Source organism: Theropithecus gelada, chromosome 2 (genome assembly GCF_003255815.1).
Source record: "Theropithecus gelada isolate Dixy chromosome 2, Tgel_1.0, whole genome shotgun sequence".
NCBI lineage: Eukaryota > Metazoa > Chordata > Mammalia > Primates > Cercopithecidae > Theropithecus > Theropithecus gelada.
The window spans coordinates 106,805,723-106,819,643 of NC_037669.1; the positions used below are offsets into that span (position 1 = coordinate 106,805,723).

Genomic DNA, 13,921 nt, shown 5'->3' on the forward strand with positions numbered 1-13,921 from the left:
AGGAGGCTGAGACGGGAGGATTGCTCGAGGTAAGGAGTCAGAGATCAGCCTGGGCAACATAGCAAGACCCCATCCCCATGTTTAGCTATTTCCAGAGGGGAGCAAAATCAGCTAATATAATTAGTGTGGTAACAATTGAATAGAAGAAGACAATGCCTGCTCAGTGAGACAGTAATCTCCAAGAGTGAACTACAACTATAACTACAATCCTCCCACCTAAAATTTTAAACTCAGCTGGGCATGGTGGCCCACACCTGTAGTCCCAGCTAGCTGGGAGGCTGATGAGGTGGGAGCACTGCCTGAGTCCAGGAGTTTGAGGCTGCAGTGAGCTACAATCACATCACTACACTTCAGTCTGGGTGACAGAGCAAGACCCTACCTCAAAAAATTACAATAAAATTAATGAACTAAAACAAAATAATAAAATAAATAAAACATGAATTTGGTTTAAGGGACATTCTGTTAAAAGTTTGTGTTGTTCTGCTTATTTGGTGTGCAATTTTTTAAAAAAGGCAAACTTGTTTTTCCTGCCAAATAAATACATAAGGTGGAAATAAACTGGCATATTTTTATTCCTAGGTTAGGGAACCTCTAGCCTTCGGGTTGATTTCATTCAGGTTTCAGGATGTTACAGCTTTGGGCCTTTCTGTTGACTCTCATGGTTGCCAAGAAGATTGCACCTAGTTTCCTGCCCTCTGAAAGCCAAAACATGACATTTCCCTTAAGTCATGATGATGGTAAAACTAGTATCTCTAGCACTCCCCTTTATGGGCCCTGTCTTTATTTCGGTATGAGACCCCCTTCTTAGATTCGTGTAGAAAATATGGTCAGGCCTTCTAAATGCTCATTTATGCTTAGTGCTAATCCTTCCTAATAAGGGGGGGCCAAGTTGCCTAGCCTAGCCTAGCTCTTGAGGAGTGTTCTTGACCGATCTTGGCCCTTTACTCTTCCAGCCTATGAAAGTCATGAACCCTGTTGGGATTTTAACCGGAATATCTACAGATCGATTTGGGGAGAGATGGCATCTTTACAAGACAGGTTGGCCCAGAAAAAGCCAGGTCTGGAAATTCAGGCAGACCCACTAGGCCACAAGAAAACTGGGGCTAAACAATCATTTCATCTAAATTTTTAAATGTATTGGCATAAAGAAGTTAATAGTTTCTTATCTCTTTAAATAGTACGGCATCTGTAGTTATGTCTTCTTTTCTATTTCTAATATTATTTGTGCCTTCTCTTTTTTCTTTGAGTAATTTTTAAAATTAATTTCGCCAGGTTTGTGTATGTTATGTTTATTTTTTCCTTTCATAAATATATCAATGTATTCGTCAAATATTTACTAAATATACACTGTAAAGTACAAAGCCAGACAAGGCCAGGCGCGGTGGCTCACGCCTGTAATCTCAGCATTTTTGGAGGCCAAGTCGGGTAGATCACCCAAGTTCATGAGTTCAAGACTAGCCTGATCAATGAGAATAATCAATGAAACCCCATCTCTACTAAGAATACAAAATTATCCAGGTGTGGTGGTGCATGCCTGTAATCCCAACTACTTGGGAGGCTGAAGTAGGAGAATCGCTTGAACCCCAAAGGCGGAGGGTATAGTGAGCTGAGATCACACCACTGCACTCCAGCCTGGGCAAAAAGAGTGAAATTCTGTCTCGAAAAAACAAAACAAAACCAGACAAGACATAGTTTCTACCCTAAAGAGACTGCAGTCTGATTTGAGAAAAATATATGAAAATAGAAAATGGCCATATAATATGATAAAAATCACGAAGAGAGAGCATAGAAGGAATATGCCTAATGGGGGGGGGGGGATCAGCAAATAAAACTTCATGAGAAAATTAGTTTAAACTGCTACCAATTAGAATCCTAACCACTGTAATCAATTTTCCTCCATCAAATTAATTTAAACCCTTCCATCTATTTACATTAGGGTCAAATATTTACTTAACATTTTCACGTTTTTGGAGGATTTATAACGTACTCATCTATCCCTAGACACTTGGCAAAAATGATGAAGCTGCTCCAAGACAGCCTGAGATCATACTGTTCAAGTACATGGCTCTGGAGCTTGGAGGAATTCTGCCTTTAAGATCTGCTCAGCAACCTTTTGTTATGAACTAAAAACATTTCAGTTCGGGCAACCAAATCAACATTTTTTGGAATTCGCTAAGGCCCCTAAAGACAGAACTGGTTCAGAGTAGTCAAGAGTTCTTCCAAATTTACACACATTGACACAATTGGTGAAATATATTTGCGTAAGAGCTCATGTCTTCGAAATTTTTACCAAGCCCTATTTTATTCTCAGGGAAATAATGGCAGACACACTAACGCAGAGACTCCGATCTCTGGACCTTGGTTCACTTTTGAAGCAACAAAGAGCTTGAAAAAACATTCCCTAAGGCCGGGCGCGGTGGCTCAAGCCTGTAATCCCAGCACTTTGGGAGGCCGAGACGGGCGGATCACGAGGTCAGGAGATCCAGACCGTCCTGGCGAACACGGTGAAACCCCATCTCTACTAAAAAATACAAAAAACTAGCCGGGCGAGGTGGCGGGCGCCTGTAGTCCCAGCTGCTCGGGAGGCTGAGGCAAGAGAATGGTGTAAACCCGGGAAGCGGAGCTTGCAGTGAGCCAAGATCACGCCACTGCACTCTAGCCTGGGCGACAGAGCGAGACTCCGTCTAAAAAAAAAAAAAAAAAAAAAATTCCCTGAGGTCTCTTCCTACTGTAACACCAGGATAATAAGAGTATTATGCCCAAGTATAAACATAAATGGGTGACCAAAAAGACTTATCTACTTTATTCTCATGTCTCAATGACTTGTTAGATACAACCTCTCTGGTTTGCCTTAGAGTCACAAAAAAAGACCTGAAGTAAGGTTTCGAAGAACAACAACAAAAAGTCAAAGAAAGCCATCATACTTACATCCTTTCATTTCAAAACAAAACAAAAGAACAGGAAATAGGTTTTCCAGGGAGAAGAATCTGGTTTCAGCTTTGGATGTGCCAATCACAAGTAAATGGCTGATATGCTTTGGCTGTGTCTCCACCCAAATTTCATCTTGAATTGTAGCTCGCAGAATTCCCACACGTCCTGGGAGGGACCCAGTGGGAGGTAACCGAATCATGGGGACGAGTCTTTCCCATGCTGTTCTCGTGATAATATGTCTCACAAGATCTGATGGTTTTAAAAGGGGTCGTTCTCCTACACAAGCTCTCTTGCCCGCCTCCACTTAAGACATGACTTTGCTTCTCCCTTGCCTTCCGCTATGATTGTGAGGCCTCTCTAGCCATGTGGCACTGTGAGTCAATTAAACCTCTTTCCTTTATAAATTACCCAGTCTCGGGTATGTCTTTATTAACAGTGTGAAAACCAACTAATACAATGGCTAATGCAGGAATGTAAATGTAGAGACAAAATGAAGATTTGAACATTCGAGTTGAGGGCAGTATCTGAGGATTTACCATTCTCTACTGGCTTTCAAATACCTAACGATTAGCGTATTTTACAAACTACACAAGCAAGTGTAGGGGTTATTATACTGCCTCTTCTCTAGCAATATTTTGGAACAAACACCTTCCCCTTATTTATCCTTTGTGGATATTTGTGGATATTGTGCAAGGCAAGGCAGAATGGCACAATATAGAGGCAGTACAGAGAAAATAATACCCAAATGAAAAATAAGAGACCTAGGTCCCCTGACCCTGTGGCTATTTGTATAAAAAGAGTAATAAAAGGATTAAAAAAAAAAAAAAAAGGCCAGGTGCGGTGGCTCACACCTGTAATTCCAGCACTTTGAGAGGCCAAGGTGTGCAGATCACCTGAGTTCAGGAGTTCGAGACCAGCCTGACCAACATGGAGAAACTCTATCTCTACTAAAAATAAAAAATTAGCCAGGCGAGGTGGTACACGCCTGTAATCCCAGCTACTCGGAGGCTGAGGGAGGAGAATCGCTTGAACCTGGGAGGTGGAGGTTGCAGTGAGCCGAGATCATATCATTGCATTCCAGCGTGGACAACAAGAGCGAAACTCCATCTCAAAAAAAGGAAAAGAAAAGAAAAATAGGAGACCTAGATTCAAATTCTGACTTTGCTCATTAATGAGCAAAATTACCCTAATAAAGTCTCTAGGCCGGGCGCGGTGGCTCACGCCTGTAATCCCAGCACTTTAGGAGGTCGAGGCGGGCGGATCATGAGGTCAGGAGATCAAGACCATCCTGGCTAACACGGTGAAACCCCATCTCTACTAAAAATGCAAGAAAATTAGCCAGGCGTGGCGGCGGGCGCCTGTAGTCCCAGCTACTTGGGAGGCTGAGGCAGGAGAATGGTGTGAACCCGGGAGGCAGAGCTTGCAGTGAGTCAAGATTGCGCCACTGCACTCCAGCCTGGGCGACTGAGTGAGACTCCGTCTAAAAAAAAAAAAGTCTCTAAACTGTGGTTTATTTTTTAAACAACTAAAGGCTTGGGAATCCCTGAGGCCTCTTCCTCGTATAATACTATAATAAGAGTATTAATGCCAAAGTATTAACATAAATGGACAAATAAAAATAAATTCAACTGGATACTCACTTGGACACATTGCCCACTACTATTGTTTTCTTTACAAAAAGTCGCGAAGTCTCATCTGTGAGATCAGCATTCCGCTGTTCTGTTTTATGGGAGCCAGTAACACTAGAAGCATCCTGAAAAAAATCATAATCAACATCCATTCTCATTTTGAACAATTTTCAATAGGACAGAAATCACAACATCATAAAAAGTATAAATGGAATAACTAAGTTTTTTTTTTAATTTACAAAATTTTCTGGCTTCGTGGCACCTCTCAAAGCATTAAAACAATTTACTACAAAAGCTGCCTTAATTTATACAAAGTTTATATACTGTAACTCCCGGTGTGTTTTCAATAGTTACATACATCTGCTTTGGATATGCAAATAGGATTTGGAAGGATACACAAAAAACTGTTACACCGGTTACTTCTGGGAAACGGGAATAGAAAGAGAGAAAGGGGTCAGTGGAATTTACCTTCTTTTTAACCTTTTGTAATACTCAAAAATGTTCAATGAGAAGTAAGTGCCTGGTACGTAGTAAATGCTAAATGTTTGTTATATAAATACATACAGAAATGACCATGTATTGTATAAAACATGTTAAGTTTCTATGACCATTATGCCCTAAATTCTCTTTTTCTTTTTGAGACGGAGTCTCACTCTGTCACCCAGGTTGGAGTGCAATGGCGCGATCTCAGCTCAGTGCAACCTCCGACTTCCGGGTTCAAGCGATTCTCCTGCCTCAGCCTCTCAAGTAGCTGGGATTACAGGTGCCCGCCACTAAGCCCAGGTAATTTTTGTATTTTTAGTAGAAACAGAGTTTCACCATGTTAGTCAGGTTGGTCTCGAACTCCTGACCTCAGGTGATCTGCCTGCCTTGACTTAGCAAAGTGCTGGGATTACAGGCGTGAGCTACCGCGCCCAGCCTCCTAAATTCTTTTTAACTAAAAAAAAGAAAAACACATGTAATATTTGCTCAGGAATAATACTGGAAAGGTAAGGTAAATCCAAATAGTGAGGAGTTCTGATTTTGGGGGTGGTAGCCTCACGAATGAACTTCTCTATTCTTTTTTACTTTTCTGTATTTAACAATTTTGAAAAATGAACACATACAAATTTATAATCAGAAAAATAAATGCAAACTTTTTTTTTATCAAAAATAAATCAAATTCTTGATGTCTAAGTATGTGGAAAGTAACTTGGAAATTTTCTCTATCACAGAACACCTGGCTGAGAAAAATCACTGCTCTAATCCAATAATAACTCTATAGCCAAAAATTTTATCAAGAAGTTCAGAGTAGCTTGAGATGGGAGCTCAAATTGCAAATTGGCAGGATCAAAGAGCAATGTTTTTCAATTCTGTTTGTCAAACTTCCTCCATCTACTAAAGCATCTTAGAATATAAAGTCTCACAGGAAACTGTTGAAGAACGACAGCTCTCGAGAGAATAAACATGACAGAGTGGAAAGACCTTGAGCAAGAGCACAGAATTGCCGAGCTGGAAGGTTTCTTTCACACCTATGTAAACAGCATCCAAGAGCTGTGCTGTGCACAGAATCCCCAGGCTGTACAATCAGAAACATTAAGGTTTAAGTCAGGCACGGTAACTCACGCCTGTAATCCCAGCACTTTGGGAAGCTGAGGCAGGCGGATCACAGGGTCAGGAGATCGAGATCAGTCTGGCCAACATGGTGAAACCCTGTATCTACTAAAAATACAAAAAATTAGCCAGGCATGGTAGCACATGTCTGTAATCCCAACTACTTGGGAGGCTGAGACAGGAAAATCGCTTGAACCTGGGAGGCGGAGGTGGCAGTGAGCTGAGAATGCGCCACTGCACTCCAGCCTGGGTGATAAAGCAAGACTCCGTCTCAGAAAAAAAGAGAAACACTTAGGTTTAATTCTCAGTTCTGACACTTTTGAGCAAATAAAACCTCATCAAGATTTGGTATCCCCAGCCGGGCACGGTGGCTCACGCCTGTAATCCCAGCACTTTGGGAGGCCGAGACGGGTGGATCACGAGGTCAGGAGATCGAGACCATCCTGGCTAACACGGTGAAACCCCGTCTCTACTAAAAAATACAAAAACCTAGCCGGGTGAGTTGGCGGGCACCTGTAGTCCCAGCTACTCGGGAGGCTGAGGCAGGAGAATGGCGTGAACCCGGGAGGCGGAGCTTGCAGTGAGCTGAGATCCGGCCACTGCACTCCAGCCCGGGCGACAGAGCGAGACTCCGTCTCAAAAAAAAAAAAAAAAAAAAGATTTGGTATCCCCATTATAAAAGGAAAACAAACCTATTTCCTAAGATTCCTGTGACAGTTCAGTGAGATAACAAGCACGTATTTTAGTAAATACTAGTTCCCTTCTCCTGTGGCTCCCTCCCACATCCACCCAACTACATACTCTTCCAGTATTTCGGCTTGGTCTCTGCTCCATGTTGTTTGAGAGTCTCTCCTCTATATCCATATTGCTGTTATTATCTTTGTCAGATAAGAAGTCATTGTGCTGAGATAAAGAATCACTTTCTGAATGATTGGCTGATGGTGTTTCTGCTCTCTGATTGGCAGGAGATGATGACCTAGATGGTGATTCCAAAAATTTCTTGATAGCAGGATGATTAAAAACCATTGTATCACATGTCTTTGATCCCTACAAAAAAATGAAAGCAAGCAAATAAATTTTTAATCAAATCCATCAAAAGCAGGCAAAAATCTGATGTCTCCAAAACCTCATCTATTACAGGATCATGCTTAAAATCTTTCAAAATCTCCCCACATTCATAAAATGATATCCCAACCCCTTAACACAGCCTAAACCAACAAAACAAAAATTAGAATGATAATAATTATGTAAAGCTTCTAACACTAACAGCTAGAGATGTAGGGTCTTCCGGAGGTAAATAAATAATACACGTTAACATAGAAAATAAAATCTGACTTTAAAAGTCTCACATTGCTTTACACAAACGTATCAACTGCTCTAAATAAAATATCCCTGAAAGAAATATAAAAATAAAAAGCTGTATATATAAAATGGTCCCCACACAGTAGTAAAATGTATTAGAGAATATTTTTGAATGACTGATACTGATGTATAAAGTTTGCCTTCAGTTCAGTACAGACACCTACGGAATTTTTCTGTGTCTTAGTTACTTGCATACAAAATAAAATGTATTCTGTTACAATGTGATAACACCATAGTCATGTTCCTAGGAAGCCTAGCTTTTAAAAACTGTGTTATTAAACTAATGGTTTCAGTAAGAAAAAAGGAAGCAGAAGCTAGTGTTTCAAAGCAACAAAGTTCTTGAATTTCAATAATAAAGGTTTTTCAGAGCTATAAATATGTTTTGCCACTGAAAACTAAAAATAATTAAACGGTCGATCACGAGACAAAAGCATACCTAAATATCTTTGAATAAATTCTAATCAGAACATAAGAGGATAAAATCAGCGTATTTCTAGACTATCAAATAGCACAGATCAGAAATGCTAACAATTCAAAGATAGAATCATTGCTCATGTAATCAAGTTAAGGTGAAGTCAGTGAAGTCCTCCTCGCTTATAAGAGGGAAACTTGGACAGAGACACGCAGAGAAGACACACAGAGGGAAAACAGCCACATCATGACAGAGGCAGAAATTACAGCAGGGAAATACTAAGGATTGGCAGCAACCTTCAGAAGCTAGGAAGAGGCAAGGAAAGATTCTTCCCTGGAGCCTTCGGAGGGAGCACTGCCCTGTTGACACCTTGATTTTGGACTTCTAGACTTCAGAATAGTGAGATAATAAACCTGTCCTTTTACATCACAAAGCTCATGGTAGGTAATTTGTTATGGTAGCCCTAGGAAAATGAATACGATTCTAACATGCATCTTGGAAACTGTGTTACACTAAAAGCACCTGTCTACCATTTACAATTCAACTCAAACAATGCTTTAGTTTCTACAAGACAGCATCAGGAACAGCACGAATACCAGGTGCCCCTAGAGCACCAAGGGTAACATGAAGGCCTAAACAGGACAAGCACCATTTACTGTTAGCCTCCAGCCCTTCCCTGGTTCCCAGGGAGCCAGCACTACTCCAGAGGTGATTCAGCGGAGACTAATTCTAGCTGAAAACACTTAGGAAAAAGAAAGTAAAAAAAGAAAAAAAAAAAAAACAAATGAAAGTTATGCTGAAATTATCAAAATATCAAATAGGAAGACATACTCCTATTTCAGGTCAATCCTAACCCCTATGCCTGAATTTAGACAGATTACTAGGATAAAGGAGCAGATACTTTTCATTTACATGTCAAAAACTAAACTGGAAAAAAACATTCCTTTACAATTGGAATTATCTAGTGGTGATCACATTAACCAAGTGGTCAAACTTAGTATCACCAGCAGGATAACCTGGAACTAGGTGCCTATGCTAGAACATCGAGTACACAGCATCACTATGAAGTATTCTTGCCAGAAATATTTAACCCAAATCTATTAATAACCAAGCCTTTAGACCTGACTTCCAGTTTACAAGAAAATAGAGAGGATGAAAAAGTAATCCAAGGAAATCATAAATCCAAAATCTGAGATACTCATAAATGGCCTGGCCTCTTCGAAAAGTCAGTATCATGGACGTAAAAAGGTAGGAGGGCCATTTTAAATCTTAAAAAACTAGAGAAACAAAGCTGCAGTACTAGCTACTCAGGAGGCTGAGGCAGGAGGACTGCTTGAGCCCAGAAGTTGGAGGCTGCAGTGAAGCTATGATCGTGCTTGCGAATAGCCACTGCACTCCAGCCTGGCAACAGAGCGATACCCCTATCTCTTTAAAAAAAAAAAAAAAGAAAAGAAAAGAAAAGAAAAAGTAGAACTCAGGGCTCATTAAACAAGGTAAATCTGAAACTAAAAATTGCCATTGCCATTCACTAGACTAAAAGGTCAAAGAAAATTCAATCTATTTATAAATTACTCCAAAGTGGACCACAATCAAGTGAGGAGGCACTAGGGCCAGTTGCAACAAGGTCTCAATACTAACAATTAGGAGGAGAAGAATTAAGTAAAAAGGAAAGGGCAGGCGCAGTGGCTCACGCCTGTAATCCCAGCACTTTGGGAGGCCGAGGCAGGCGGATCATGTGAAGTCAGCAGTTTGAGACCAGCCTGACCAACAAGGAGAAACCCGTCTCTACTAAAGTACAAAAAAATTAGCCAGGTATGGTTGAGCATGCCTGTAATGCCAGCTACTCGGGAGGCTGAGGCAGGAGAATCACTTGAACCTGGGAGGCGGAGGTTGCGATGAGCCAACATCACGCCATTGCACTCTAGCCTGCGCAACAAGAACGAAACTCCGTCTCAAAAAAACAAACAAATTTAAAAAAATGGAAAAAATATTACTTAGGATTATTGACAATGTGGAAAGTCATGACGAAGGACTACGACTGAACACAATGATTGATAAGTCTATGTATAGTCTATGTATATTCCCAGGAAGTAGGCTAGGCTTCTTGGATTCTGAAGGTCAATGTAACAAATGTTTCAGGTCAGGCACGGTGGTTCGTGCTTGTAATCCCAGCACTCTGGGAGGCTGAGGTGGGTGGATCACCTGAGGTCAGGAGTTCAAAAATAGCCTGGTCAATATGGCGAAACCTCATCTCTACTAAAAATACAAAAATGAGCTAGGCATGGTAGCACACACCTGTAATCCCAGCTACTCGGGAGGCTGAGGCAGGAGAATTGCCTGAACCCAGGAGGCAGAGGTTGCAGTGAGCCAAAATCACACCACTGCACTCCAGCCGGGGTGACACAGCAAGACTCATCTCAAAAAAAAAAAAACAAACAAACAAACAAAAAGAAATGTTTCAGATGCAAGGGATTCCATATCGACATAACTTCCCCTCAGACAACAAATATGAGTGGCTGGAAAGAGGAATGCTTACCTCAGAAACTTTTAGAAGACCTGCAGAAGCATAGTAGTTTGCTACAATGCAGGCACGCAGTTTATCCATCATCCTTCTTGCTTCGATCAGTCGCTAAAAACAAATGTTAACTCATTACTTTAAAAAATGGCAATTACAAAAGAGATGTACAAACAATTCACAAAATAAGAAATGTGAATGACTGAAGAAAAAAGCTCAACTTCTCAACTTCTCTAACAATCAAAAGAAAAACAAATAAAAGTGACCTTTTCCATCCATCAGATTCACAAAGATTTAAAAGAAAGACAAGTGTTGCAATGAATATGTACATTTATATGTGTATATTCACTGAAAAAAATCCACAAAGACGTGAGCACAAGAGCAAAGAGGGATTATCTTTTTTTCAAAAACTTTATTTTTAATTGTTGTGGGGACACAGTGTACATGTTTATGGGATATGTGAGATATTTTGATAGAGGCATATGATAAATAATCACATCAAGGTAAATGGGATACTCATTACCTCAAGCATTTATCCTTTGTGTTACAAACAATCCAATTTTACTCTTTTAATTATTTTTAAATGTACAATAAGTTACTGTTGACTGTAGTCACCCTGCTGTGCTATCAGAAGATTATCTTTTTGAATGGAATTCCAGGTAATATTTTTTCAATCCTTTCTGCAATTGCATTATTTAAAAAATAGCATTTTTCTCTCCCCAAAACAAGAAAGCTATTTAAAAAAAGCAAAGAGGATAAAGCAAACTATGACTCCATCTCAACAGATTATTTTTCAATCATGTATAAATTTTTTTCAAAATAGCTTTGGTGTTTTTTTCAATTTATCATCATTATACCTGGTCAATGACTTCAATTTCATGTTCCTTATTCTTCATTTCAAGAGCAAACTGTTCCTTGATAATAGTCTCAATCTTCTGCACAGCAGCATCTCGAGCTGTACAAAGAACATAAAATACATCCAAGGCCTAATTAATCAGTGACTGCCTTTACATCAGCAAGCAACAAAAGAAATCCAAGAAATAGTAACTCTAAAGTGGAGAAACCTAGTGGACATCACCTTAACCAAGTGATGAAAAACTGAAACCACTAATATTGGTATAAAGTGATCTCGTGTACTTTCTGGTATTATGCCCTAAAAAGAGCACATCATTCTGTGGTATTCCTGCCAAAAATGCTGAATCTACTCACAAGGAAAGATTAGACAAACTCAAACTGAAAGACATTCTATAAAAGTTATTGGCCTATGCTATTTAAATATTAAAGACAAGAAAGACAAGGAAAGGGTTGAGGAGACTGGGAGAGACTAAAGAGATATGACAAGTAAATGCCCTGTATGACCTGGACTGGATCCTGGGGGGAGGGAAATAGCTATAAAATACAATACTGGGGACCGGGCATGGTGGCTCGCACCTGTAATCCCAATATTCTGGGAGTCCCAGATGGGTGGATCACCTGAGGTCAGGAGTTTGAGACCAGCCTGGACAACATGGTGAAACCCAGTCTCTACCAAAAATACAAAAATTATCTGGGTGTGGTGTTGTGCACCTGTAAGCCCAGCTACTCGGGAGGCTGAGGCAGGACAATCGCTTGAACTTGGGAGGTAGAGGTTGCAGTGAGCCGAGATCACGCCACTGCACTCCANCAGAGGCTGCAGTGAGCCGAGATCATGCCATTGCATTCCAGTATGGGTGACAAAGCAAGACTCCACCTCAAAACAACAACAACAACAACAAAAAACACATACACACACAATTTAAAAGTCCCTCAGCCCTTAGTCCAGTTCTTTCACCCATCTCAGAAACAGACTCACTTGATTCAGCTAGGAGAGTGGCTCACTATGTAATGCTACACATGGAAGTCCCACATCTGAGAGAAAACTTTTCCTACAGCTGTTATATGGTGTAATATCATTAACCTTAAAAATAGTCTAAAACCCCCCAGCATTTATAAACATCTTGAATCAAGCCATTTAATGTTTGTTCATATTCATCTGTTACCTGCTATAATTCAGAATATAAATAAATACTTTTGGACAGACCCAGAACCCAACTATTATGTTCTATGTTTAAAGCTTTTAAAAAGTAAAAGTGGCCGGGCGCGGTGGCTCAAGCCTGTAATCCCAGCACTTTGGGAGGCCGAGACGGGTGGATCACGAGGTCAGAAGATCGAGACCATCCTGGCGAACACGGTGAAACCCCGTCTCTACTAAAAAATACAAAAAACTAGCCGGGCGAGATGGCGGGCGCCTGTAGTCCCAGTTACTTGGGAGGCTGAGGCAGGAGAATGGCGTAAACCCGGGAGGCGGAGCTTGCAGTGAGCTGAGATCCGGCCACTGCACTCCAGCCTGGGCGACAGAGCGAGACTCCGTCTCAAAAAAAAAAAAAAAAAAAAAAAAAAAACAATCACTTTTCCCTATTCTTGTTTTTATTTTAAAAAGTTATGCCATGTGAAGCTCTTGGGTAATGAATTCAGTTACATAATACTTTGACATTTATTTGGCTTGTTACTGAAAGGAAATGGTATTTCCCCTAAAATTACAGCTGAATGAGCGGGGGAAATTGCAGGGAAATGTTTTCATTATTTGGAATTGGATTTAACAATTTTCCTTCTAGATAGACCTTTTGGGAATATGTAGGACTTCACTGCTCTTACAGAAATAGGAATTTTCTTCACCACTTCCACTCTACAGATCCTATGTGGAACTGCAACATCTGAGCTATAACTTTTTGACGCCTTCTTTACCCTGCTAAAAGTATTAACTTAGGTAGATTACTTAAATAAACATTAATGAAATTCGGTAATAATCTGTTTTAAAAATGTAAATTTAGCAATATTTTTTAGCTTGCTTAAAGACATTCTGAGGAACAACAGACACCCGGTTGATGATCTGCTCTTCAACTACTTATATGATGTTAGGTAAGTAATCTGATGTCTCTGAATCTTAATTTACCCACTGTCAGCTAAGTACAGGGGTTGAACTGGATAGATGTTTCCTAATCTTCCACCATGCATATGCCTTCAAGATACCTGCCACACCTGAGAACCATATGACACATTTAATTAACACAATTAAGCATTTAAAAATAATTTTAGCTTTATCCTTGTAGCTATGAAACTACAAGTTTGATGAATCATTTTTTTCTATACACATTAAAATGTTGCCTACTAAAATTAAAAACCATGTACCACCTATGACCATCTCACAATTATAGCACACCTTTATACCTATCATAGACTTTATGATTACACCTAACATACAATGATCGCTAAAACTAACAGCTTGTCTCGCTTTCACTGTCTACTTGATCATGTTCCTGCCAGATCTTCTTCCACTTTTTATGGCACACATGGTGTATTACTATTAAACAGACCCCTTAGCTAATCTCTCTCATAAACCCCTTCAAATTACACACAACAGTGGAAATTCATTTCATTCTAGTTCCTATAAGTCTTCTAGCA

General features: G+C 40.1%; 1 protein-coding gene across 2 annotated transcripts in view; it reads right to left on the reverse strand.

Annotated features, from left to right (window-relative positions):
* YEATS2 (YEATS domain containing 2) overlaps positions 1-13,921 on the reverse strand; it is a 115,421-nt gene that overhangs the window by 85,905 nt on the left and 15,595 nt on the right. For both annotated transcript variants that reach the window (XM_025376580.1, XM_025376581.1), the window contains exons 3-6: positions 11,299-11,396; positions 10,463-10,555; positions 6,954-7,199; positions 4,572-4,684 (exon numbers count right to left, since the gene is read on the reverse strand). In XM_025376580.1, coding sequence (XP_025232365.1) covers positions 4,572-4,684; positions 6,954-7,199; positions 10,463-10,555; positions 11,299-11,396 — 550 coding nt within the window. The remainder of the gene's footprint in view (positions 1-4,571; positions 4,685-6,953; positions 7,200-10,462; positions 10,556-11,298; positions 11,397-13,921) is intronic.